Below are 24,125 nucleotides of genomic sequence, written 5' to 3'. Positions count from 1 at the left end.
CTATCACGTAGTTCATTGTAATGTTGCTACATTTAACATCATATGTAAGAAGGTTACATGATAGCTGTGTCTTTTCAAATGTAGATATCAACGTTTGGTGTGGCTTTACCATAGCAGATATCAACATGAAAATTTGTATGGACAATGTAAATATCCATCCCATAAATCCCTGAAAATTTCACTTAGATATGTGTAGTATTCTACGAGTAATTTACGGCGCCGCTGAAAATCAGCCTCCCACGGATATCGAAAAATAGCTACTGTTACTTTTTTATGGCAGGTATCAATACAAAAACTGGTATGAATTTATTTCACATATCACCCACCAAATCCTGTGAAAAGAATTTAGATATTTGTAAAACTCTGGGAGTAGTCTGCTCCTCCTCACTGATTTTTTTTAGCTAAAAGTCTTCACTTACGAACAAAAATGACAGCTAGGGCATGCCTACAGCAGGTGTGAACATGAAAATAGGCAGAAGCAAAGTTTATATATCTTTAAAAAATCCCATAAAATTTCATTTGAATATATGTATTGGTATAGGAGTTATTGAATCCGCCGCCGAAAATATCAGCTGCACACCCACCCTCCACCCACTCTCCGAAATATATGGTCAGGGAATGACTGGGCTACGAGTTGAGTGAGATATCTTTAAAAAAAAAATATATATATATATTGGCATTTCATATAAGGTTACTAACTTCGTTAGAGGCATATATCTTTGTTTTACAATTTGACGCATTTAAAATAAAAAAGTAAAACGCGACCTACTCCTGTTTATTTTAGTTTGGATAAATTTTAGTAATTATACCATGAGATATTTTTCTGTAATTTCATACGATAAAGAAGTTAACGAGAGAGAGAGAGAGAGAGAGAGAGAGAGAGAGGAGAGAGAGAGAGAGAGAGAGAGAGAGAGAGAGAGAGAGAGAGAGAGAGAGAGAGAGAGAGAGAATCTTTTTCTCTCCAAAAACTTCAGTCTATATTTCGTTTACAATGAAAACTCAGCATAGACTGAATTTATTGACGTATGTCAGGAAACTATAATATGACAGACCAATTAAAGAAAATGGGATAAAAAATTATTCAAACAACCACCCTGGCGCCATCTATCCGTAGAGCAACTTGTCTGGTTTTCAGTTGTTTTTATAGACCTTTTCCCGTTCCATGGACGAGGGTGTTTTTGTACTGGCATGAGGGACATTATAAATAAGCCCTCCTGTCCGTATGTTAGCAGTGACAGCAGTAGCTTAAGTGTAACACACAACTAGAAATAAGCCATCAAGTTCATTTAAAGGTATGGTATATAGTTTTGATAATGTAGGTTTGATGTTGATAGCGAATTATTCCTTATTATATATTATTCGTGTGACCATAATTTCAAGCCGCCTTTGTCTTACTAGATTTGGTTGTAGGGATATCCATCTAGTACCTAAATTGTTGAAGCTATCTTGTTACTATTAGTCTATTACATCTGTAGTTGAGTTTAACTTGCTCACTAATTGTTACCTATGTGTATAACAAATTCTGGTGCCGTAGTTCACTTGGAAAGCCAGTTATAAACCTATCTGGGTTTCGCGGCCATGTTTAATTCGTTATTCATATTTCATGGTTCTCAATTAGACGTATGTTCGTATATTTTCACTTTAAAACGCCATGTACTGTACAGTAACTTATGAATTTAGTCCACTAAGTTCTTTTCAATTAAGCATACCAGGGTTAAGCATACCATGGTATTTAGTCCACTAAGTTCTTTTCAATTAAGCATACCAGGGTATACCATTCTTATAAAATCAGGTTTACTGAACTCTTAATCCTTTATCTTATTTAATTGCATTGGTTAAAATATTCTCGCTTTATGCATTGAACAACATTAAGACTTATTAATCGCCCTTAAGTCTTCTGCTCTAATTATTGCCACTTACTTCATTTGTTTAAATTTAAAAACTTTGAAATTTACTAATCGCCATGCTACCAATGACATCTTTTTTTTTTTTTTTTTTTTTTTTTTCCTTTTTTTTTATGCTTGGTAATTAGGGCCTGTCTTTATGCTCTAGCTAAAATCTTTCTGCAAACTTTTCTCTCAAATTTTTCTTTTTCTTCTAAGTGCTTGGTGTATACCTTGCGACGCTTTATTTATTTTAGCTCTGAATGATTGTAACTTTTGAAGATATCCTCGATTAAAGATAATTTCTAAATTCTACTAATTTTATACCCAGTAGATTTACTTGAAAGTTAATCATAACTTTGTACCTAATTGGCTTATTATTGGCTTATTATATCTTAAAATTTTGAAAGGTGAAAGACCATTTCTGATCGCATCAAATTTACTTTCAGATGTATACCTCGGTTGCGCTAGTGCTTGTTACTCTTCTGCATCAATATAAGCATACTAATGCTGGATCTCTGGGACCAAATAATCCTGGGTTCTCTGGTCAAATATTGATAAATCCTGCCTCTAACTTCGGTGGTTTCGGTACGGGTGGAAACTTATTTGTATCTGGTAACAGTGGAACAAGCTCAAACTTTGGCTCTGGTTCCGGCCAAAATGCTGGGTCCTCCAACATAATAGTCGGACCTGCAACCCCAGCTAACGTTAATGTGGGCTCTAATTTAATAGGTGGTAGCAGTGGTCAGGGTAGTTTATCACAAGGCAATAACTTCATCCAGGGGCAAGTTGCAACTAGTGGACAAAGTTCTGGGGGTTCTAGTAACTTTTTTGTCAACCAGGGCCAGACAGGATTTTCTTCCAGACCATCTAGCGTGTCTGGCGCAGGCATCCAGTTCGTAAATTTAGGACAATCTGGTCAAGGCTCTTCAGGATCTGGACAATCTAGTGGGTCCAGCTTTGGATTTAACCAAAATCAGGGGTCAAGTGGGCAGTCTTCTGGAAGGGAGATCGGAGGGTCTTTTGGATCCGGACAATCTAGTGGATCCAGCTTTGGATTTAACCAAAATCAGGGGTCAAGTGGGCAGTCTTCTGGAACAGTGATTGGAGGGACAGATGGATTTGTATCTGGATCTGGATTTATCAATCGGGGACAGGGTAACTTTGTCTCTAGCTCTGGCCAAGGTAGTGTCATTGGCTCCGGTCCAGTGATTGGTGGAACAGGTGGATTTGTAACTGGATCTGGGTTTGTCAATCAGGGACAAGGCAGCTTTATCTCTAGCTCTGGTCAAGGCAGTGGATCGGGCATCAGATTTGTCAACCAAGGATTTGGTAGCCAGTCTTTTGGTTCCTCAAATCAGGGTAACTTTGCACAAATTTTGGCTCCAGAGACCATAACCGTGACTGATACTACAACAATTGACAGTTTTGTTACTGTAACGGAAACCATCTTAAACAGTGTACCAGTCACTATAACGGGATTTGCATATAACACTGTTACTATTACGACTAGAGGAGTAAGTATGTTTATAGTTTACTTTAAATGTGGTATTAAATTGTTTATAGTTTAAATGCGGGATTAAATTTTTCAGGAACCTATATTAAAACTTAAGTTTACTTCAAAATATTTAAAACTTAGATTTCTATCAGTACTTTAAATTTTTCAATATTAATCTTACCCGATAATCATGTAGCTGTCAACTCCGTTGCCCGACAGAATTCTACGGAAGGGATACGCCAGCGATCGCTATACAAGAGGGGGGTGTACTCACAAGCGCCACCTGTGGCCAGGTACTGCAGTACTTCTTGTTGACACCACTTCAATTTTTCCTCTGTCGTGCCTCCGGCTAGACCTACATGGATACGCTGTTGATTCTGGATTTTTTTGCTCACGATTTGGTGATGTATTTGCTCTAGAGTTTAGCTTTCGCTATTCAGGAAGTTTTATCATTAGCTTAGCTAGCTTTTGGAATTAATTTGATTAATTATGGTGACGAAGAGAGTATGAACTCTCTTTCACTTTTAAATGGCCGACCCTTCCCTGAGACGGAAGTGTTGGTGTTTAAGAGAGTATAGACTCTCTTTCTTAATTTTGCTTAACAAAAGTTATAGATTTATTTTGTATCTCTCCGCCTTTTATAGGCCTCTTCGATTAACTTCCTTTTATTATAAACTTATTAAAATTAATTTTTATATTTGTTTATATTCGACCTTTCCTAATAGTAGGCGGTCTTTTCTTGGTACCGAAGTTAATTAACATTGAGCCCGTCATTTCGGTTTTACCTGTTAACATATTATGCTATTTTAATGTTTTTGAAAGAATTTCTTTGATAGTCTCTTACTGTTTTCAAAGTTGAACTAACGTTTTGTTTTGTCTCTGCAGTTGTTGACGTTCAGAACGTTCAACTTGCGCTCTATCGTTACGATAGAGAGAGAATTTTCACGGTGTCACGTTGCAGTAAGAGTAACCGTTTCTAGCGTTTTGTTCATTCTTTCTTAGTTTAATGGTTTTAATTCTAATAAAGGAACTTTTTATTTGGGAAATATTTCAGTTTTTTTCCTTTAACAATATTATGTTCTAACGATATATATGATTGGGCTCTTCTCTCAGGTTCTAAGTCAAAAGAGAGAGAGAGAGAGAGAGATAGAGACGGAGGGAGAGAGAGCTGGATAAACGTTTCGTTCAAGCGAGTAACGTTGTTATCGTTTTTGCTCTTCTCCCTAGTCTCTTTAGGGGAAGAAGGTAAACGTTTCTAGAGTTTTATTCTTGTTCTCAAGCTTTATGCGGTGAGAGATTTTAAACGTAGTTTATTTGATCTAGTGTTTAGTCTCTTTCCAGCCACTGAATTATTTATCTTTCATTAGTTTTTTGTTACATTGTAATTCTGTTTTTGCAATTACTAACTTTTAAGGAAGGATAGAATTGCGTGTTTCAGGTACAAACCACTTAAAGTTTCGAGTTCAGTGAAATAAGTGCAAACAGAAAATCAAAAGTGATAAGCGCAAAGTGTTACAGTGTTGTGCGTGAGGGTACTTCTGTGCGTGCCAGTCGTCCTCCCAGTCCGGGACCTCTTGCAAGCTCCCAAGCCCAGGGGAGAAGCAATGTCGAAGGGCAAAAGGGTTCGGCAGGCCTTGATCGGCGCACAGAAGTATCCTCGGTGGTTGCGGGCGTGTCTTACAGAGACCGTCACTCCCACCCGCAGACGATTGAGCCCTTATTTTGCTCGTCTGCAGAAGAAATTTCGGGGAGAAAACGCTGGACTCGGGTCTCAAGACCTCTTAAACGTAAAGTCCAGACCTCTAGAGTTCAACAACCCGGATGCAGTCATTGGGTTAGCTCTGACTCTCCGCAGTCATCAGGTGACTGCACACCTCCTAAGAGAGGTAAGGCGATGCCTCAACAGACCTCATCTTCTGTTAAGGCTTTGCCTCAACAGACCTTATCGTCTGTTGATCCCAAGATGACTTTGCTGCAGTCCATGCAGTCGCAGCTTGCGGTCTTAATGCGTGAGTTTCAGGCTGAGAAGGTTACACCTCCTCCTGCGAGCGCTCCGCCTCACCGCAGTCCAGTCTGCCAGGCGTACGAAGTTGAGGTTCCTCAAGCTACCTTACCGCGTTCGGAGTTGCCAGTTACCAGCGTTGTGCAGCAACCTCAACCTTCCTTAAGGCAACCTCAACAATGGGAGCAGGAGTCTTATGCCTTGAGGCAAGATTTTCTTGCAGTTAGACCACCTTCGAGGCAACAACCTCTTGAGGTACGACAACCTCTACCATCCTTGAGGCAGCCACCTCAGCTCTCGCAGCTGCTACCTCAACTTTCCTCAAGGCGAGAGCCTCAACTCTTGAGGCTAGCTCCTCAGGAACCTCAACTCGTGAGACAGGAACTGCGTTCTGCGCAGCCGCTACCTTAACTCTCGCAGCTCACACCTCAAGAACCTCAACTCGTGAGTCAAGAGCCTCTCTCTGCGCAGCCACCTCAACCCTTGAGGCAAGCGCAACTCTTGAGTCAGGAACCTCATGCTATGAGTCAGCCACCTCAACGCATGCATCTGCCACTTTCTCCTCAACTTGAGCCTCTTCCCATTCAACTTTGAAATAACAAATGACAATAATAACACCTCATTGCTTTCATAACTTGCATTTGTAATCATATACATGTATGCCTACACAAACATTATGATAATGGAGGTTATTCGTATTACTTAAATAAAAAAATATATATGTATTCCTTGCAATATATTTTTAACAAAATCGCAAAATATGGCAAAAATATCTTCAAAACAAAAATGAATCATGAGTTATGAATGTAATGTAAATATTATGTTGATATTAAATCCCCGTGCAAGCATGCATGAAGTATGCAGTGTTGCCAACAGGGCGAGTTTCCCTCTCCTGAGGTGAAGTAGATTATAGTACGTATATTTAGTGCAGCTTAATTCTACAATTATCATGCTGGCTTTCAATTTCATCAACAAAACAGTCTAAATCAATTCCCTCGGCACGTGCACTTTCAATGGACAGTAATGCGATATTACTCAATCTAGCACTGGTCATGGAATTTCTGAGAAATGTTACACGCCATGCAACATGCTCTGCTTACCTTACAGCATACTCTACATACAGCATGCTCTGCATACAGCATGCGCTGCATACCTTACCGCATGCTTCTCAGTCACACATCTTTGGTTGTTGCCCACTCACTAGACTGTCAAGCAGTTTCATAACGTTGCCTTCTAGTCTGCTGCTTTTGCACCAGTGAAACCCTCACTGAGAGAACTTAGCTTTTCTCGGATATGGTCCCTGTAGATGAGAAAGTGCTTTTCTCCCTCCTTCTGATATTCCCTTGAGGACTGTCATTTGGAGAGGAGCCTTTAGCTGCGTAGCCTCCTATGGACTTTTATTTAAGCATAACATGCTTCCAGGGAAGGTAATGGTTCCACTTCGGTCGCTAACCCCGTCTGTTACCACACCTGCTCCCATAGACCTTGAGCTGTGTTGCAAGACATGCAGTCCAAGCTTAGTCCTTGTTAGAGGATTTTTTGTTTACGGAGTCAGTGTGTCACTGGGAAGACTTTCAACAACCAGCAGAAGTGACTTGTTGTGACGCAGTGCGGCAACCTCAGCAACCCGATAAGGAGTTGTCTGTACGACCCAGACAGTCTAGACAGCTTCGGGTTGTCACTGTACTTCCTCGCTTCCCCATGGTTGACAGTTCACAGACTGTGCAGCAGTACCATGATCTTGTGTCCGGCTCCGTCAGACGACTGGCTTTTAAGAGCTCCCACAAGTCGTCGCTGTCTGGAGATTCTCAGATGGACTATGGATCTGACCAAGGAACTGGGCCTCCTGGTCAATTTTGAGGAGTCTCAGCTCGTCCCATCCCAGACCATTGTCTACCTGGGTATGGAAGAGTCGGGCTTTTCCGTCGGCCCCAAGGATCTTCCAAGCCCTAGAATGCATCCAGAGCATGCTGAGAAGGAACCGATGCTCAGTCAGGTAGTGGATGAGTCTAACAGGGACACTTTCATCGCTGGCCCTGTTCATCGTGTTAGGGAGACTCCACCTCCCCCCCCCCCCCCCTTCAGTATCATCTAGCTGCTCACTGGATAAAGGACATGACGCTAGAGACGGTCTCAGTTCCTGTTTCCGAAGAGAGGAGGTCTTCTCTCGCGTGGTGTAAGAACAGCTTTCTTCTCAAGGAAGTCTACCTTTGGCTGTTCAGAAACCCGACCGCCGTCTCCTCTCGGACGCATCAGACACGGGCTGGGGTGCGACTTTGGACGGACAGGAATGCTCGGGAACATGGAATCAGGAGCAAAGGACACTTCACATCAATTGCAAGGAGTTGTTGGCGGTTCTTCTGGCCTTGATAAACTTCAAGTCCCTCCAGCTTAACAAGGTGGTGGAGGTGAACTCTGACAACACCACAGCCCTGGCTTACATCTTCAAGCAGGGAGGGACTCTTTCGTGGAAGTTGTTCTAGATCGCAAGGGACCTCCTCATCTGGTCAAAAGATCGAAAGCTCACGCTGGTAACGAGGTTCATTCAGGGCGGTATGAATGTCTTGGCAGATCGCCTCAGCCGGAAGGGTCAGGTCATCCCCACAGAGTGGACCCTTCACAAGAATGTTTGCAGCAGACTTTGGGCCCTGTGGGGTCGGCCAACCATAGATCTGTTCGCTACCTCGATAACCTAGAGACTCCTGTTGTATTGTTCTCCGATTCCAGACCCAGCAGCAGTTCACGTGGATGCTTTTCTGCTGGATTGGTCCCATCTCGACCTGTATGCATTCCCGCCGTTCAAGATTGTCAACAGGGTACTTCAGAAGTTCTCCTCTCGCAAAGGGACACGGCTGACGTTGGTTGGCTCCGCTCTGGCCCGCGAGAGAATGGTTCATAGAGGTACTGCAATGGCTGGTCGACATTCCCAGGACTCTTCCTCTAGGAGTGAACCTTCTACGTCAACCTCACGTAAAGAAGGTACACCCAAACCTCCACGCTCTTCGTCTGACTGCTTTCAGACTTTCGAAAGACTCTCAAGAGCTAGGGGCTTTTCGAAGGAGGCAGCCAGAGCGATTGCCAGAGCAAGGAGAACATCCACTCTCAGAATCTATCAGTCTCAAGGGGAAGTCTTCCGTAGCTGGTACAAGACCAATGCAGTTTCCTCGACCAGTACCACTGTAACCCAGATTGCTGACTTCCTGTTACATCTAAGGAAAGTAAGATCCCTTTCAGCTCCTACGATCAAGGGTTACAGAAGTATGTTGGCAGCGGTTTTCCGCCACAGAGGCTTGGATCTTTCCACCAACAAAGATCTACAGGACCTCCCTAGGTCTTTTGAGACCTCAAAGGAACGTCGGTTGTCCACTCCAGGCTGGAATCTAGACGTGGTCCTAAGGTTCCTTATGTCATCAAGATTTGAACCTCTCCAATCAGCCTCTTTTTAGGACCTCACTTTAAAAACACTTTTCCTCGTGTGCTTGACAACAGCTAAAAGAGTAAGTGAGATCCACGCCTTCAGCAGGATCATTGTTTTCACATCTGAAACGGCTACATGTTCCTTGCAGCTCGGTTTTTGCTAAACGAGCTTCCTTCACGTCCTTGGCCTAAGTCGTTCGACATCCCAAGCCTGTACAACTTGGTGGGGAATGAACTGGAGAGAGTACTTTTCCCAGTTAGAGCTCTTAGGTACTATCTAAAAAGGTCTTAACCTTTATGAGGACAATCGGAAGCCTTATGGTGTGCTATCAAGAAACCTTCTTTTCCAAGGTCTAAGAACTCAGTTTCTTACTATTCAGGCTTCTGATTAGGGAAGCACATTCTCATCTGAAGGAAGAAGACCTTGCTTTGCTGAAGGTAAGGACACATGAAGTGGGAGCTGTGGCTACTTCAGTGGCCTTCAAACAGAACCGTTCTCTGCAGAGTGTTATGGATGCAACCTATTGGAGAAGCAAGTCAGTGTTCGCATCATTCTATCTCAAAGATGTCCAGTCTCTTTACGAGTACTGCTACACCCTGGGACCATTCGTAGCAACGAATGCAGTAGTAGGCGAGGGCTCAGCCACTACATTCCCATAATCCCATAACCTTTTAACCTTTCTCTTGAATACTTTTTATGGGTTGTATGGTCGGCTAAGAAGCCTTCCACATCCTTGTTGATTTGGCGGGTGGTCAATTCTTTCATGAGAAGCGCCGAGGTTAAAGGTTGTGATGAGGTCCTTTAGTATGGGTTGCAGCCCTTGATACTTCAGCACCTTAGAGTTGTTCAGCCTCCTAAGAGGAACGCTGCGCTCAGTAAGGAAGACTAACTTATTTAAGGCAGAGTAATGGCTCAAGTCGACTTCCTTACCAGGTACTTATAATTTCATGGTTATTTTGAATAACTGATAATATGAAATACGGGATACTTAGCTTCTTGATATACATGTACACTGGTTTTCACCCACCTCCCTGGGTGTGAATCAGCTACATGATTATCGGGTAAGATTAATATTGAAAAATTTTATTTTCATTAGTAAAATAAATTTTTGAATATACTTACCCGATAATCATGATTTAATTGACCCACCCTTCCTCCCCATAGAACCAGTGGACCGAGGAAAAATTGAAGTGGTGTCAACAAGAAGTACTGCAGTACCTGGCCACAGGTGGCGCTTGTGAGTACACCCCCCTCTTGTATAGCGATCGCTGGCGTATCTCTTCCGTAGAATTCTGTCGGGCAACGGAGTTGACAGCTACATGATTATCGGGTAAGTATATTCAAAAATTTATTTTACTAATGAAAATAACATCTTTTCTATAAAATATTTAGATTTTTTATTAAAGCTTTAAATCTTAACCATAACTTTGAAGTTTACTTTAAAGCTTTAAACTTTCTATTTCTATTAGAGATTTAAATCTTTTCTATAATGGCTTTAATAATCTTGACTGCAGCAATTAGTTCAGCATCTTGTTTTATTGATTAATTACTGATCGATCTTTATACTACGAAGGTCTTTTAAGCCGTATTTAAAGCATTGGTATATTTTTAATTTCCAACAGCTTCACCAAACTCAAGTGGATGATATTATGTCGCTAGCCACTACAATTGTAGAGAGGCCAGTGACGGAGTTTGTAACTACCGCCAAGTCAAACTTCGTTTACGTGACTGAAGTTTCTGTAGACATCTTTACCATTACTCACAGTGCCCATTTGATCTCTCAAACCACATTCACGACTGTAGTTGTTCAAACGTAAGTAGTTTTTGTTTATTTAGGTAGCAAATTAGAACTTGTGTCGCCTTGACAATGAATTTAATTCAGTATCTCAAGTTTCCTGATAATTAAATGCAACTGTAATGCTCCTAGAGTTACCGTTCAATTTTAAATATAAAACTTACCCGCTGGTTTTTTAAATATAAAACTTACCCGCTGGTTATATAAAAGAGCTGAAGTCCCCTGACGCCAGCTCTTTATATAACCAGCGGGCAAGTATATTCAAAAATTTATTTTATTATGAAAATATCATATTAGAACTTTTTTGCATGGGCTATTTACTCTAACTGGCTGTAAGCTAGTTTTAAGAAGCTTATAACTAAAATTTGGACAAGTTTTAGTTTAAGAAGTTTTGACTACAATTAGAATCTCAAAGTTTTCATTAGTTGGGCAATTCTCTAATGCCTTAATATTTTTGATCATAGAATCTTTGTCAGCTGCTGAGGCTATGGTATTTTGTAATATTTCTTTTATTAGGTGATTATATGAAATTAAAGTCTTTTCTGGTGTCCAGGTTCTTTGAAGAGATTTAATTCTCTTCAGGGTGACTCTAAGTCTGGTTTGGTATCGCATGACTAATAACTTTTAAAAGATAAATATTTTAGATCTCTGCAACCATTTATGGATGACATAATTCCTACACAAAGTATTGCTGTCGCTCTAAACTTTCTTGTAGTGACACCTGCAAGGGTCACCCACTAGCAGGCTGAGGGTGGGTTTACACAGGCTTAGGATTTTTATCCTCGACCCAGTTTTGGATTTTAGTTTCTTGTACTTTCAATATAGTTATTTCATTGAGGTAATCATTTTAGTTGCTAAAGGGCTCGGTTATTAAGAAGAAACTTTCTTTTTTACTAAAATGATGGTAGTTACTAAATATTATGCATTAATTATGGTTGCTTTTTTTCCAGATTGACACTGACTTCTCCGATCGTTAGGACTTCCCTATCTACTTCGGTTGCTGTTTCCACTGAATACCGGACTGTTGTTAATACCGTATTCTCTCATGGTTATAACTGATTTTAAGTTCTACAGGATACCCAGTTTTATATATTTAAATCGACGACTGTGATATTTTAACCAAATTGTAATGTAAAATAAAAAAAGGCCAAAAATATTTAGTTTAAAGTTCTATCCTAATCTTATGATGGGGCCAATGAGTATTTTATGATTTTTAAAATTGGCTAATGCAGTCTTTTTGTATACAGTGATTCTTCTTATTTCCTTTAAAACTAAATATGGAACAGATTGAAAAAACTGCCCGCCTTAATTGTTTACAGATCCCTGTAATAATAAGCATAAAGGTGTTTTTCCTCTTAAACTTCGTAGCAGCTATGTGCATCTGGTATTTTCTGGCTTAGAAATTTTTCATGGTCTTTAGCACAGAAACTGCTAATTTTATATACTATCGAGGTTCTCAAACACCCATGAAACAGAAGGTTCGGCTGCATTTTTAGTACTACTACCCAGGGTCAAGCTTATTTTTTAATTTGGATTTTCTTTCATAAAGCTGTTTTTGCTGTCTCTTTAGGATGTGTAGTTCTGTAATTTTTTAAGTTTCTATCTTAGTTTACGAATAACAGTCCTGGCGTAAACTTCTTTTAAATCCCAGACAGTGTCCCTGTGCATTAGATAGTTTAGTGCTGCACCACTTGGAGTATATCAAACAGCCAGTATTTAGCTAGTACAGTTTTAGTGTGGCTGCATTATTTGTATCGCAAAGACTTTAAAAGTAAAGAAAAAATTATATTAATCACTGACGATTTTCTGTAAATGTAGAATTTTTAATCTTTTTTACTTATTTTTTTTTCTTTTTTTTTTCTCCCATTTAGTATATCTCAGTTTTAGTATTGAAATATTCGTTTTTTATTCTGGTCGACACTTGATGCGGTTAGATAAGTTAGATAAGTCTCTGCCAAGTCTTATTTTGGTAACTGTTTGCCCGATGGACACTGTCCGGTTGTTACATTTTATAGACACTGCGTTGTGGTTACGCGTAGTTTAGATTGAAACTGATTCAGAAGAAATCCTGTGAATGTAGGTAATAAATTTATAAACCTTGATGGTGGTCTTGTGTGCTCTCTGAAGGTATTCCTCCAGCTGGTATAACTTGAATGGTACACAGTATACATTGCTTAAGGTATTAACAGTGCCCTGTGGGCCCGTAACTGTAGGTATATTTTCATATTACCAAAGTAACATTTTGCGGTCCTGCTTCATGAATTAATCTTCGTGTCACAACTGCGATGTTTTGCCAGTGTTGCGCACGAGTGAAGAATAACTAAACAGGCTTGTCTGCTGGGCAGAGTATATTTTTAACCAGACAGGAATGTTGTGCGGGGGCGGGAGATGTGATCACTGCCGAGAGAGAGAGGGGTCTATATGACTTTATCTTAAATACAATTGACTCTGGACAGGTAGATACTATAAACATATTTATTCCACTAGAGGATATTAAATCATCGAAGAATTAAGATATGATTGACACTTAATGTAATTACTCAAGGTTTTCGAAAAGCTTTGAATGAACTAAGGTTTCACTCCTGGTAAGAAGTTTATATTTAATTATAATAAAATTTATTCCCTGGCTAATTAGATATATGGTATTATAAAAATGTTCTTGAACAATTAGATGCTTACAGTATTTCGATAAGGTATCTGCGATCATTAGTACCGCTCTGAAGTAGGCTACCGTTAACATGTAGAGCTGTCTCACCTAAAGTTTCTAAAAGGGAATACAGAACTATTTTGAAAGCTGAAGCCCCTTCCACACGAGGGGCAAATGCTCGGCGGGCAAATACTTATAGATTTTGTGGTATTGTTGGCGATCACGTGTAGATGACGTCATAAACAAGGCAACCATGGCCGTAATTAACTTGGGTGACATTTAAATGAAAATAAATGACGACTCTGTGTCGATATCTAGTAAAGTTCGAGATCTAGGTGTATTTATTGACTGTAACCTATCTAAATGCCCAAATAAATAATGTAATAAAAACTGCTGGTTATCTAATATATTGCGTTTATAAAAAAGTACCAGGGCGAAAATTCAGTAAAGAAACTTGTGATAAACTGTGTTATTACCAGGACTGACTACTATAACTATTACAATTTACCGAAAGTCCAACTTAAGAAATTACAAAACATAATAAACAGAGGAGCAAGACTGATAAAAAGTGTCCCACCTAGAGAAAGGATCACCCTTACTAATTGATGTACACTGGCTGCCAATTAAAGCGAGAATTGAATTTAAAATACGTAGAATAACCCACCAAATTATCTGAACCGGTCGTCCAAAATACTTCAAGAAAATTGCTACATATTGCGCAGCCAACAAATCGTGTCGACATGAGAATAGTTACAGATGGCTTCAAACTGTTGGAACCAAGATATATGTCCAGAGCCTTTAAATATGCGGCCCCGAGACTATCTAATAACTTCCACGAAACATTCGAATGATTGAAGACATTAAGGCTTTCCAGAGGAAACTGAAGACTTTCTTATTTAAACAGTCTTACTACAGTGACGATTTAACAATAAATGAACAATACGTGATCTGAAATGATAAATACTTGGAACGAACAAGATACAATGACAGCGGAGGTCCTGTAATGAGTGGGGTTCTCCTCCTGTATGGGACCGGAAAAGTAGCCATCTAGGTAAAGTAAGTAAAAGCCATCGAAGGCCCATGCCCGTTGTCGAAGCACTGGATGGGCGCCTGACTAGGCATCTGGCTTTAAGCTCCCTCCACACGAGGGACAAATACAGGACAGACACTAATTTGCCCGTAATTCTCTCGTTTTAAATCAGCGTTACCAAATCGAACGGTCCAAGACACAGTAGGCACAGACAGGAGAATGTATGACTTGAGCCAGACGTCGGGCAGAGTGCAGTCGGTTAGGTCGGACAATAGTCAGCCGCCCATCCAGCCATATAATCACTCGATGAATATATAAGGGTGGACAGATGTAGCAGTTTTAGAACAGAATGACACTTCTGAATTTTAATAGAAAATTTCAGGAAGTATTAATAATGAAAAAAAAAAAGCAAGATTCGTATGCAGGCAAGATGGGCATAACCGTTCAAGACTGATTTTTTTACGTTCCTCAAATCACCATCAGGGAGTTTGATTAGTAAATGAGAGCAACATCTTCAAATTTAAATCCTACAGTCACTACCTCAATTTGTTCTTCGATGAAAATCCTTAATCGCATCTGTTTCTTGTTTAGCAAGTGGCATAACTTTTGCTAAATTGTATCCTTTAAAAGGTTCACATGGTAATGATTACCAATGTCAATTTTAGGTGCACTTGAAAGCGCATTAGACTTAAATACCCGATTTGGTTTTAGATCCAAAAGTGCAATCTGTATATTACTAGGCTTAATCATTAAGTCTAAAAAAAACTAAGGTTTCACTCAATAGCGAAAATATATTTATAAAATCAATCATGCAGTCTTCTCTGACAAAACCGCTAAGACTACTTAAAAGGCCCCTTGTAATAAAAGTGTTTTGAATGTATTGTCAAGTTGCCATTTTTAATTTATTCGTTTAATGTGGTAAAGTAGTAAAGTCCTAGTTTTCTAAAGCTGACTTTCTTTTGGATGCAGATATCTTTTGGATGCAGATTTATTTCAGTACACTATATAAACATTTGCTTTTACCTTGCAGTTCTAAATGTAGGTATTTGAGATGGATGCAAACTAATGCCAATTCAAATGTCAATTTCCTTATCACAAGTCAAGCAATTTCCTTCTGTTTATTAGTGTCTTTCTAGTTCCAGTCCTAGTGTCTTTCCATCCGATTTATAATTTCTGTGATCCTAATTTCAGTAACACTACGCTATTGTATAAAATACTAGTTTTAGAATGTTTTTGTATTCTCAAGTTGCAGACATTGGCCACCATTGCCCGAACTATGTTCGACAGCTTGTAGTTATCAAGAAATGTTTTTAATAGAGAGGCTTCAATAATAAAAAAAGCTTAAGATTAGAGTTACAAATATCCTAACTGCGTCGAATAACCAATCTTAAACGTGATAGGATTTTATAATGTATATACATATATTATATATATAAAACCATCCTAGAAATATAATACGCATTCAAATTATGGACATGGTATAGTGCCAGTGTACTTATTACTCTTCTAGGTTATATGCCCAAGCAATTTAAGTCACCATTATTGTGGAGTGGAAAATCACGTAAATGTAAGCAATATTTTGTCAAAAGGACAAAGCTTACAAGATAAGCAGGGATTTAAAAGGTGAAATTATATAATCCCAATTAGAAATTTTCTATGCATGCATAACCTACAGTCTCAATGTCTTTTTTACAAAACATTCTCCACGAATAGAAGACTTCTTGGCTACTAGTGCCGTACATCAAAAGAAACTCGCCTCATTGCAGAAACATTAAAGAGTCTAAACCTATCTAGCTGGCTAATAGATTAAATGATCATCAAACTATGCCCATTAGATTAACCCATCCCAATTTATAAGTCTTATTGGTACTTTTCCCCTGTAAGCAAAGATTCATGGTAACGAACATAAGGCCATATTAATTAAGCCGTACGTGTACATCACTCAGAAGCCATTATCTAATTTAATGGTATGCACCTTATTCCCAGATAATCTGCCTCTAGTTACTGTATCGGTATACTGACAAATGTAACCATCTATTATACACCTTCAGCCCTTTAAACATATTTTGAGCCATGCTTTATCAAACTATCAATTTCTAATTAATTCACGATACTAGTTCAAAGTACTCTTATTTGTGGTAAACCTTCAAATGTTGCCATAGAGTGGCTTACTTATCAAACCACTCAAGTCTGATAACAGAAATTTAGTTATCTATCTTTTAAGTTTAAAAAAAGTAAAGCAAATCCGTATTGGAAAAGGAATACGAAGATAAATTTCATACCATATTAATTTATTTTCATTTGCATCGCAGTACATTTTAATTAGGCACATTTTAAATAAAGCTTTACATATCTAAAAATAAAAGACAGTTACTCTTAAAGACGAAGTTATAAAATAGTAAACTTTTAGAAATTACATATATCCATGGACAAATACAGTATTCACAACAGTCCGGTGTTCTGTGCTAGTTTCAGTTGCGGTGGTCAAGAACGTCCTGACAACTGGTGAAGACATAGTCAACCTGTAGATATAAAAAAAGAAAATTCAGTTTAATTTTAGTAATAAGATTAGTATCGTGACAAATCTATTCTGAAGCCTGTAGAATGATTTTTAGAATGAATTTATGAATCTAAAGTTTAGGAGCTTTCGTAGTGGTTTGAGAATTCAAATTTTAAATAGCCTGATTCTTATAGAAACATCCAGTAATAAAGACTTACGTTTCGGTTACAACAGTAGTGTGTACAGTCTGCGATATCAAGTGAGCGTTATGGGTTATAGTGTAAACCTCCACTGAAACATCAGTTACGTAAATGAAGTTGGACTTGGCAGTAGTTACGAACTCTGTTACAGGCCTTTCAACTACAGTTGATGTCAGCGCTACAATATCATCGACATCAGTTTGGTGTGTCTGAAAGAGTAGATAAATATTTTTTGCTAACTTCAGTTACTCAAAGTTAACTACTTAACACCCAATGTTGTAAGAGTTAGTTTTCAAGTTTAATTAAGGTAAAAATTCCACAAGTGAAAAAGTATAGACTGAATGTTGTAAAAGTGTTTCTCTTTAAGTTTTAAGTTTCCAAACGTGAAAAAGTTTATACTTACACCGAATGTTGTAAGTGTGACAGTGTTCACGTTGAATCCAGTGATAGTTACTGGCACACTGTTCAAGATGGTCTCTGTAACAGTCACATAGTTATCAATTGTTCTGGTTTCAGTAACAGTTATCGTTAGCTGCTGCAAGAAGTTTGCAAAGAAACTTCCTTCTTGAGAAGACTGGCTAGATTGTCCAGGGTTTACGATGAACTGTCCTCTGTTTACGAACTGTGTGCCAGAGCTACCAGACACTGTTCCTCCTACATTTTGTATGAATCCACTGCTAGGTGCAGAACCAAAAGCTGAATCGGCACCAGACCCCGAATCGGTATTTGACCCAGAACTTGTTCCAGCAGACCCAAATCCAGAGCCTGTTCCAGCAGACCCAAATCCAGAGCCTGTGCTGGAGTCTGAGCCAGAGCCAACCCCAGATCCAGACACGAACCTATTGTTGCCGGAGGACGATCCCGAACTTCCAAAGCTGTTGCTGCCACCAAATTGAGACCCAGAGCCAGAAACAAATCTGGAAGAGGCAGAACCAGAGCTCCCAGATGTAGTGGTCCCAGATGATTGGGAACCTGATCCCAAAGCCAAGTTATCTGTTCCCGAGGAAACTACTCTCCTAGAGCCAGTGCCAGAAGCTGTAGAGCTTGTAGAACTCTGTGCCAGTTGTGGCCCTCCGGCAGCATTGTACACCAAAGATAGAAGTACCAATTGAATAGCTGCAAAATGCATCTGTAAAAAAGAATTTAGATAAGAAATATTGATTATAGAAAGAAAGATTAGAAAAAATTCGATCTACTTAGGCTAAAGGCCATGGAGAGTTACAAAAACTAAATGGTTTTACAAGCTAGTTCATGTTAGTGAAATAGATAAATAAAATTGTTGCAACCATAAGATTCTTAATAATTAACGAATTAAAAACAAGCAATGGTTTAACTAGAATTAAAGCTATATTAGGTGGGCACCCAAGGAAAAAAAAATAAATGTGAAGTATAAGGCGTGTACAGACTCAGAAATAGCGAAATTTAATTAATTAAAATATATCCGTAACCATCTCCGAAGAAAAAAATTCTTTGGCATAATTTCCACAATTCTCCCGCTAGACAAAAAGATAATATTGTTTTAAGATTATAAATAAATAAATATATAATATATAATTATAAATAAATACATAATATAGTTATAAATATATAATATATAATTATAATATATAATATATAATATATAATTATAAATACATATATACACATACATATATACACATACATATATAAAGTAGTTTTGAAAAAAAAAATCAAATATTAACTCATATTTGGCAAATTTATTAGGCAAGTATAGTATAATAAGATAGCGAATTTGTTAAGTAAGTAGGCTACAAGGTTCGTATACTTAATCTGCGATCTAAATACGAAGGCATGTAGTTCAGTAGTGGATTGTATTTACATATTTAATTTTAAACTGAAGGCAGGGTTATTCTAAATTTGATGGGGCAAGGTAGCTCCCATGTAGGGTATAAATTGTTACCTTAATAGTTCGGGGGAACATTCACCGATCTTAAGAGGTTTAAAGGGGTATAGATTTCATATGTGTAATTTATGTACTATGTTTCATTAAATAAGATAAATTAATATAATTTAGACCCGGCAGTCCATTAGATAACCTGGGTTATGCAAGATTACAATTAAAAGGAGTTAGTTAATAACATAAAAGATTAATTATAGTAGTTCTACCCACCAGCTCAAAGTATTAAGAGTAGTGACTAAGATATCAAAGTCTTAAAGAATGCTTCTAGAGCAGTTTCAAAGTCTTAGTCGTTTAGATAAATATACTAGTTTTACTAGTATATCTAGTGCTGTTCCAAACTTCTGTAGTTCAAGAAATAAATTCAGTTAAAGAGCAGATTCAAAGACTAAATTGGCATTTAGATTTAATATACTAGTATTATGCGGACCCAAAAGGTAGTTCTACAAGAGATTAAAGATCAGTTAAACCCAATAATAGTAGTTCTATAATAGATTATTAAAGCCCTGCTAAAACAAAACATTAAGGGCCTGTTTAAACTATACTAGCAAATAAAAGCCAACAACGCCCTTATATAAAACTCAGCCCTACATTTGGATATAACAGAATGCTTCCAGTTCTCTATGCTCATTCCAAGTAAGATTTGCCCTACCCTACTATGTATGCAGATAAAGACAACCAATATCTATATGCTTACACCAATATATAGTAGTCTCTTATTACATCACAACGACATGGCAAAGCCTCGCAAGTATTACCCGTTTTTGTCAGGATCTAGGAGGTATTACAAAGATCTAGACAACAAATATCTATATGCTTACACCAATATATAGTTGTCTCTTATTACATCACTAAGACATGGCAAAGCCTCGCAAGTATTACCTGTTTTTGTCAGGATCTAGGAGAATTACAAAGATCAAGAAAGTATTAGCTTATAGTCCCACTCCCTAGAAATAAAAAACTAGTTTAAAGCCAGCAAGCTATCGTTAATAACCAAGCTTTAATCCAGTGTTAAAATAGTGTTACTAGCCAAGCCAAAACACCAATTAAAAAAAAAGGGGGCAACCTGACTAGTTTTATCATCATTAGTAGCAAAGCTAAAACTATTGAAAAAGCAGGATGCCACAAGCCCAAGGAATCCAGTCTAGCTTTACTCCATTGAAGCTATGGTTACTAGATAAGCTTTAATCTTAATAGTCGAAGTTACTATTGCAACTAACCAAGCTAGACCCTAATTAGAAATTTAGGATGCTACTATCAGGAAATACTACATGGAGATTAACCCAGCAAGGAAAGCATTTATTTACAAGGAAAGCATTTATGTAAATAGCACACGTGGAAAGGAACTATATTACTTTTTGTAGTTTGAGACTGGAGAGAATTTAGAAATAAGTTACTTCGACGAAAGGAACGTAGAAGTTTAAGTTAAAGCCATAAAGTCTTACATAAAACGGACAATGAGAGAATATTTTAAAAAAAAAAAAACTACAAAGTTTTAAGCAGTTTTGGATTTTCTACGTTTTTTGGGACAACAAATAAAACAAATATCTAAAACTAACTTTGTAAGCAGGTTTGTATTAAAAAGACGTAGTGTTAATAGAGCACCTCGAGTGAAACCAACGAAAACAGTGGTTTTTTATCAAGGCCAGCAAGAGAATTGAAAGCACCCTCTACTCAACGGAAGATTTACAAGTTCTCCAAGTAACAGTATCAAAATGTCACTTGGCTAAACCTGGCCTCGTTAAATTCATTCTTTTTCACTAGGAGTAGATGCCAGATAGTTTAATATCTGTGATAAAGTGGGAGGAAATTAGGTAACTCTGTACATAATTAAAATAAGTCTGCGATAAAAATTGACACCCGGAAGATCTAGATATATTTAACTTTTAGGATTTCATAATATAAATGCATAATGTAATTAAGGATTTCATAATATAAATGCATAATGTAATAAATTTAATCAAATTAAAAGTATAAAATCCTAATTTAAGCAAAGGATTTCATAATATAAAAGCAGAATGTAATAAATTTAATCAAATTAAAAGTACAAAATCCTAATTTAAGCACGGGAATATTCAGATTAATTAAACTTGTATGCAGATAATAAAGGTAGGATTTAAACGGGAAAGTACGGGAATATTCAGATTCTTAAGACAGCATAAAATATCACCTTGATAGTTTTAGATCGAATTTAAGGCAAAGTTATCAACCTTTATGCAACAATGTAACATAATCTAGACGCAAAATTCATAGAAAAATTAAAATATTAAGATCCGTTACTCCCACTAACTATATAAAACCGGTAGCCAAACTATATTCAAAGAACCGCACCAATAATGTCTTCACCAAAATACATACATAACCTACATGCTGTGTTAATTAAAAAAACTTAACCAAAGAAGAAGAACAGTTAAACTACTTACATTTGAGACTAGATACAGTACCAGAGAAAGTCGAATATTAACGAGATCACTGTAATTGATGACTTCACTGACAACACCATGCAGTTCGCTCACTACATCACCTGTGTTTACAGGTATATGGCACAAAAGACCAAGGAGCCTGAAATGAATGTCGTGTTCTAAACAAACCCAATTTTTTAGACCCTCAACAGATGGCGGGAGTCTCTGTACTTTATAATCTTTATAATTGAACATTCAAGCGGTACTTATGGCTTATTGAAGTGACTTATGCAAATGCTTACACTTGTTAAAGGAACGTAGTGCATATATAAATATGAGTTAACATATATAATTACGCACCTGATTGCACGAGTCCTTGTGCATCGTAATTTGGGAGGCATCATGTGTTTTAGTAATATGTATGTATGTATGTATATATATATATATATATATATATATATATATATATATATAGAAAGACAGAAGAAAGACAAAGATGATGACACCGGAGTATGCAATGGAAGATGAAATACCATTGGAAGGAGAAAGGATTATTGAGGTAAACTCATTTAAGTACTTAGGAACTATGATCTCCAATACAGGGTCTTTAGAATTAGAGTTTAGTTAAATATAGAAAAATAAAGAAAATCAGACAACGGCTAGGTTAGGCAAAATTTGGAAATTAAATTGCCCGAAATTAAATATAAAAATCAGAATATATATCAGTTTAGTGAGATCAGTGTTACTCTATGGACATGAGTCATGGTATGACAATGAAACAATATCCAATAGAGTTAGTAGATTTAAGAATAAAGCCCTCGGAAGGATATTGGGATTTAAATGGCAGGACGGGATTAAAAATGAAACTATAAGGGAGATTACTCGAGTGCCATATGTAGATGAGATCATGATGAGGGGTAAATGGAGATGGCTTGGGCATGCTCTTCGCACTCCCCAAGAGAGATCAGTTCACCAAACGTTCAGTTGGGCTCCACAAGGCACTAGAAGGGTGGGAAGACTCAGGCCCACATGGCTGAGGACTATGAAGGGTGAGGTAGGAGATGATGAATGGAGAAGTAGAGCCGACTGGCGAAATCTAACCGAGGCAATGTGTCAATAAGCGTAGGGGGAGATGATGATGGTGATATATACCATCAGCCGTTACTAATCCACTGGAGAACAAATACCTCAGACTTGGTCTTCCACTCCAGTCTGCTATGGTCTTTCTGTGCTAGTCCACACCCGCAAACTTCCTTAGCTTGTCGATCAATCGTCTTCTCTTCCTTCCTCTGCTTATTTCAAAATCTGTAGGGACTCATTCTGTTATTCTAGATGTCCATATATTGTCTGTAATTCTTATTATATGTCTTGCCCATGTCCATTTCTTTTTCTTAAAAGTTGTTAAGATATCCGCTAATTTAGTTTGCTCTCGTATCCATGTTGCTCTTTTTTTCTGTCTTAGTGTTATTCCCACCATTATTCTTTCCATACCTCTTTGAGCTGTGACTAGCTTGTGAGCTTATGTTCTAAAGCTTAGATAAGGCTCCATGTTTCTGATACATAACTTATTACTGGTAGGATCATCATATTAAATACTTTTCTTTTTAGAAGAAGTGGCATTTTACATTTCATAATCTCATTATTTTTAACAAATGCTCTCCATCCTATGCTTATCCTTCTTTTAATTTCGTCTCGTGTCCTGAGGAAACACAAATATTCATAAACAATCTCCAGAGGCTCACCCATACCTCTTATTTGTTGTCTCTGCATTTTAATTGAACATTAGTCCTACAGTCTAGCTTTTTTTTAATTCAAATCTTCTATCATCTTTTGTAATTCTTTCCATGATTCACAAAACACAAGTATGTCATGTGCCAGTCATAAGTTGTTAAAGTATTCTTCATTTATATTGATTCCTACATTTTCCCAATCTAAATTCTTATATATATATTTGTATATATATATATATATATATATATATATATATATATATATATATATATATAACATACATATATGTATATATACATTTATATATATATATAAATATATATATATATATATATATATATATATATATATATATATATATATATATAAATCTAAAAGTTTGAAATAGTTCATAATGGGTAAAAAATTGCTTTTCTGTTAAACAGATAGACATGTCTTATTTCATGGATTGTGTATGGCATCTGTTAACGTTGTTACTTATCTTAATTTATTGCATAATTGCTATAGTTCTTATTTATAGTCTGTTTTTTATGTCACTATTCCTTTACTCTTTGGAGCTCTTGGGGTTGAAAAATTCTGCTTTTCCTATTACGGTTGTAGCTTAACTAATGATAATGATAATATTAATGGACGAGAAATAGTACGGTTCTTGTGTTTACAACATATGTTTAGCTTATTCTCTTTTAATGTCATTTAAGGGAATCGGGGAATTTAGGGTTTCAATCGATATTTCTCTCTTCAGCTACTTAGCAAATTTACTTACAAAGCAAAAGTGAAATTATGAAAAATAACTTTGTCGAATAAATGATTTGAATCATCGTCACATACTGAAAAACATTAGTTACACAATTTACTAATAATCTGTTATAATTCATTGCTTACTTACATTCTGTAAACTAGTAATTTTAAGATTGTACTGAAAGAATGGAGAGAGAGAGAGAGAGAGAGAGAGAGAGAGAGAGAGAGAGAGAGAGAGAGAGAGAGAGAGAGAGAGAGATCAGCTGTCCGGGAAACAAGAATTTCACGTTAATGGAAGACTAACTTCGGAAATTATATTAAATTGGATCAAAGGAAACATATAAAGAAAGTAACCTTGAGGTA

General features: G+C 37.3%; 2 protein-coding genes across 2 annotated transcripts; one reads left to right on the top strand and one right to left on the bottom strand.

The window, feature by feature from the left end:
* Window positions 1-1,162: 1,162 nt before the first annotated feature.
* Window positions 1,163-11,752, top strand: LOC137614445 (loricrin-like). The gene is made up of 4 exons (XM_068344254.1): window positions 1,163-1,292; window positions 2,333-3,400; window positions 10,424-10,614; window positions 11,547-11,752. Exons 2-4 carry the CDS (start codon window positions 2,333-2,335, stop codon window positions 11,653-11,655), a joined length of 1,368 nt encoding a protein of 455 aa, XP_068200355.1. The 5' UTR covers window positions 1,163-1,292; the 3' UTR covers window positions 11,656-11,752.
* A 4,793-nt stretch (window positions 11,753-16,545) lies between these two features.
* On the bottom strand, window positions 16,546-21,398 carry LOC137659644 (uncharacterized). The gene is made up of 4 exons (XM_068394478.1): window positions 21,315-21,398; window positions 17,377-18,102; window positions 16,992-17,182; window positions 16,546-16,795 (listed from the first exon to the last, which is right to left on the bottom strand). Exons 2-4 carry the CDS (start codon window positions 18,100-18,102, stop codon window positions 16,687-16,689), a joined length of 1,026 nt encoding a protein of 341 aa, XP_068250579.1. The 5' UTR covers window positions 21,315-21,398; the 3' UTR covers window positions 16,546-16,686.
* Between the last annotated feature and the right edge of the window lie 2,727 nt (window positions 21,399-24,125).

Source organism: Palaemon carinicauda, chromosome 20 (genome assembly GCF_036898095.1).
Source record: "Palaemon carinicauda isolate YSFRI2023 chromosome 20, ASM3689809v2, whole genome shotgun sequence".
NCBI lineage: Eukaryota > Metazoa > Arthropoda > Malacostraca > Decapoda > Palaemonidae > Palaemon > Palaemon carinicauda.
Note: the sequence above shows the minus strand (reverse complement) of the source record. Positions and strands in the feature narration are given on the sequence as shown.

Excerpts from the sequence above, each read along its gene's own strand:
- LOC137614445 (XM_068344254.1), top strand. The coding sequence starts at position 2,333 with ATGTATACCTCGGTTGCGCTAGTGCTTGTTACTCTTCTGCATCAATAT. Across the intron at positions 3,401-10,423 it reads TTACTATTACGACTAGAGGA|CTTCACCAAACTCAAGTGGA; the intron begins GTAAGTATGTTT and ends AATTTCCAACAG. Across the intron at positions 10,615-11,546 it reads ACGACTGTAGTTGTTCAAAC|ATTGACACTGACTTCTCCGA; the intron begins GTAAGTAGTTTT and ends CTTTTTTTCCAG.
- LOC137659644 (XM_068394478.1), bottom strand. The coding sequence starts at position 18,102 with ATGCATTTTGCAGCTATTCAATTGGTACTTCTATCTTTGGTGTACAAT. Across the intron at positions 17,183-17,376 it reads TCACACTTACAACATTCGGT|ACACACCAAACTGATGTCGA; the intron begins GTAAGTATAAAC and ends CTACTCTTTCAG. Across the intron at positions 16,796-16,991 it reads ACTACTGTTGTAACCGAAAC|GTTGACTATGTCTTCACCAG; the intron begins GTAAGTCTTTAT and ends TTATATCTACAG.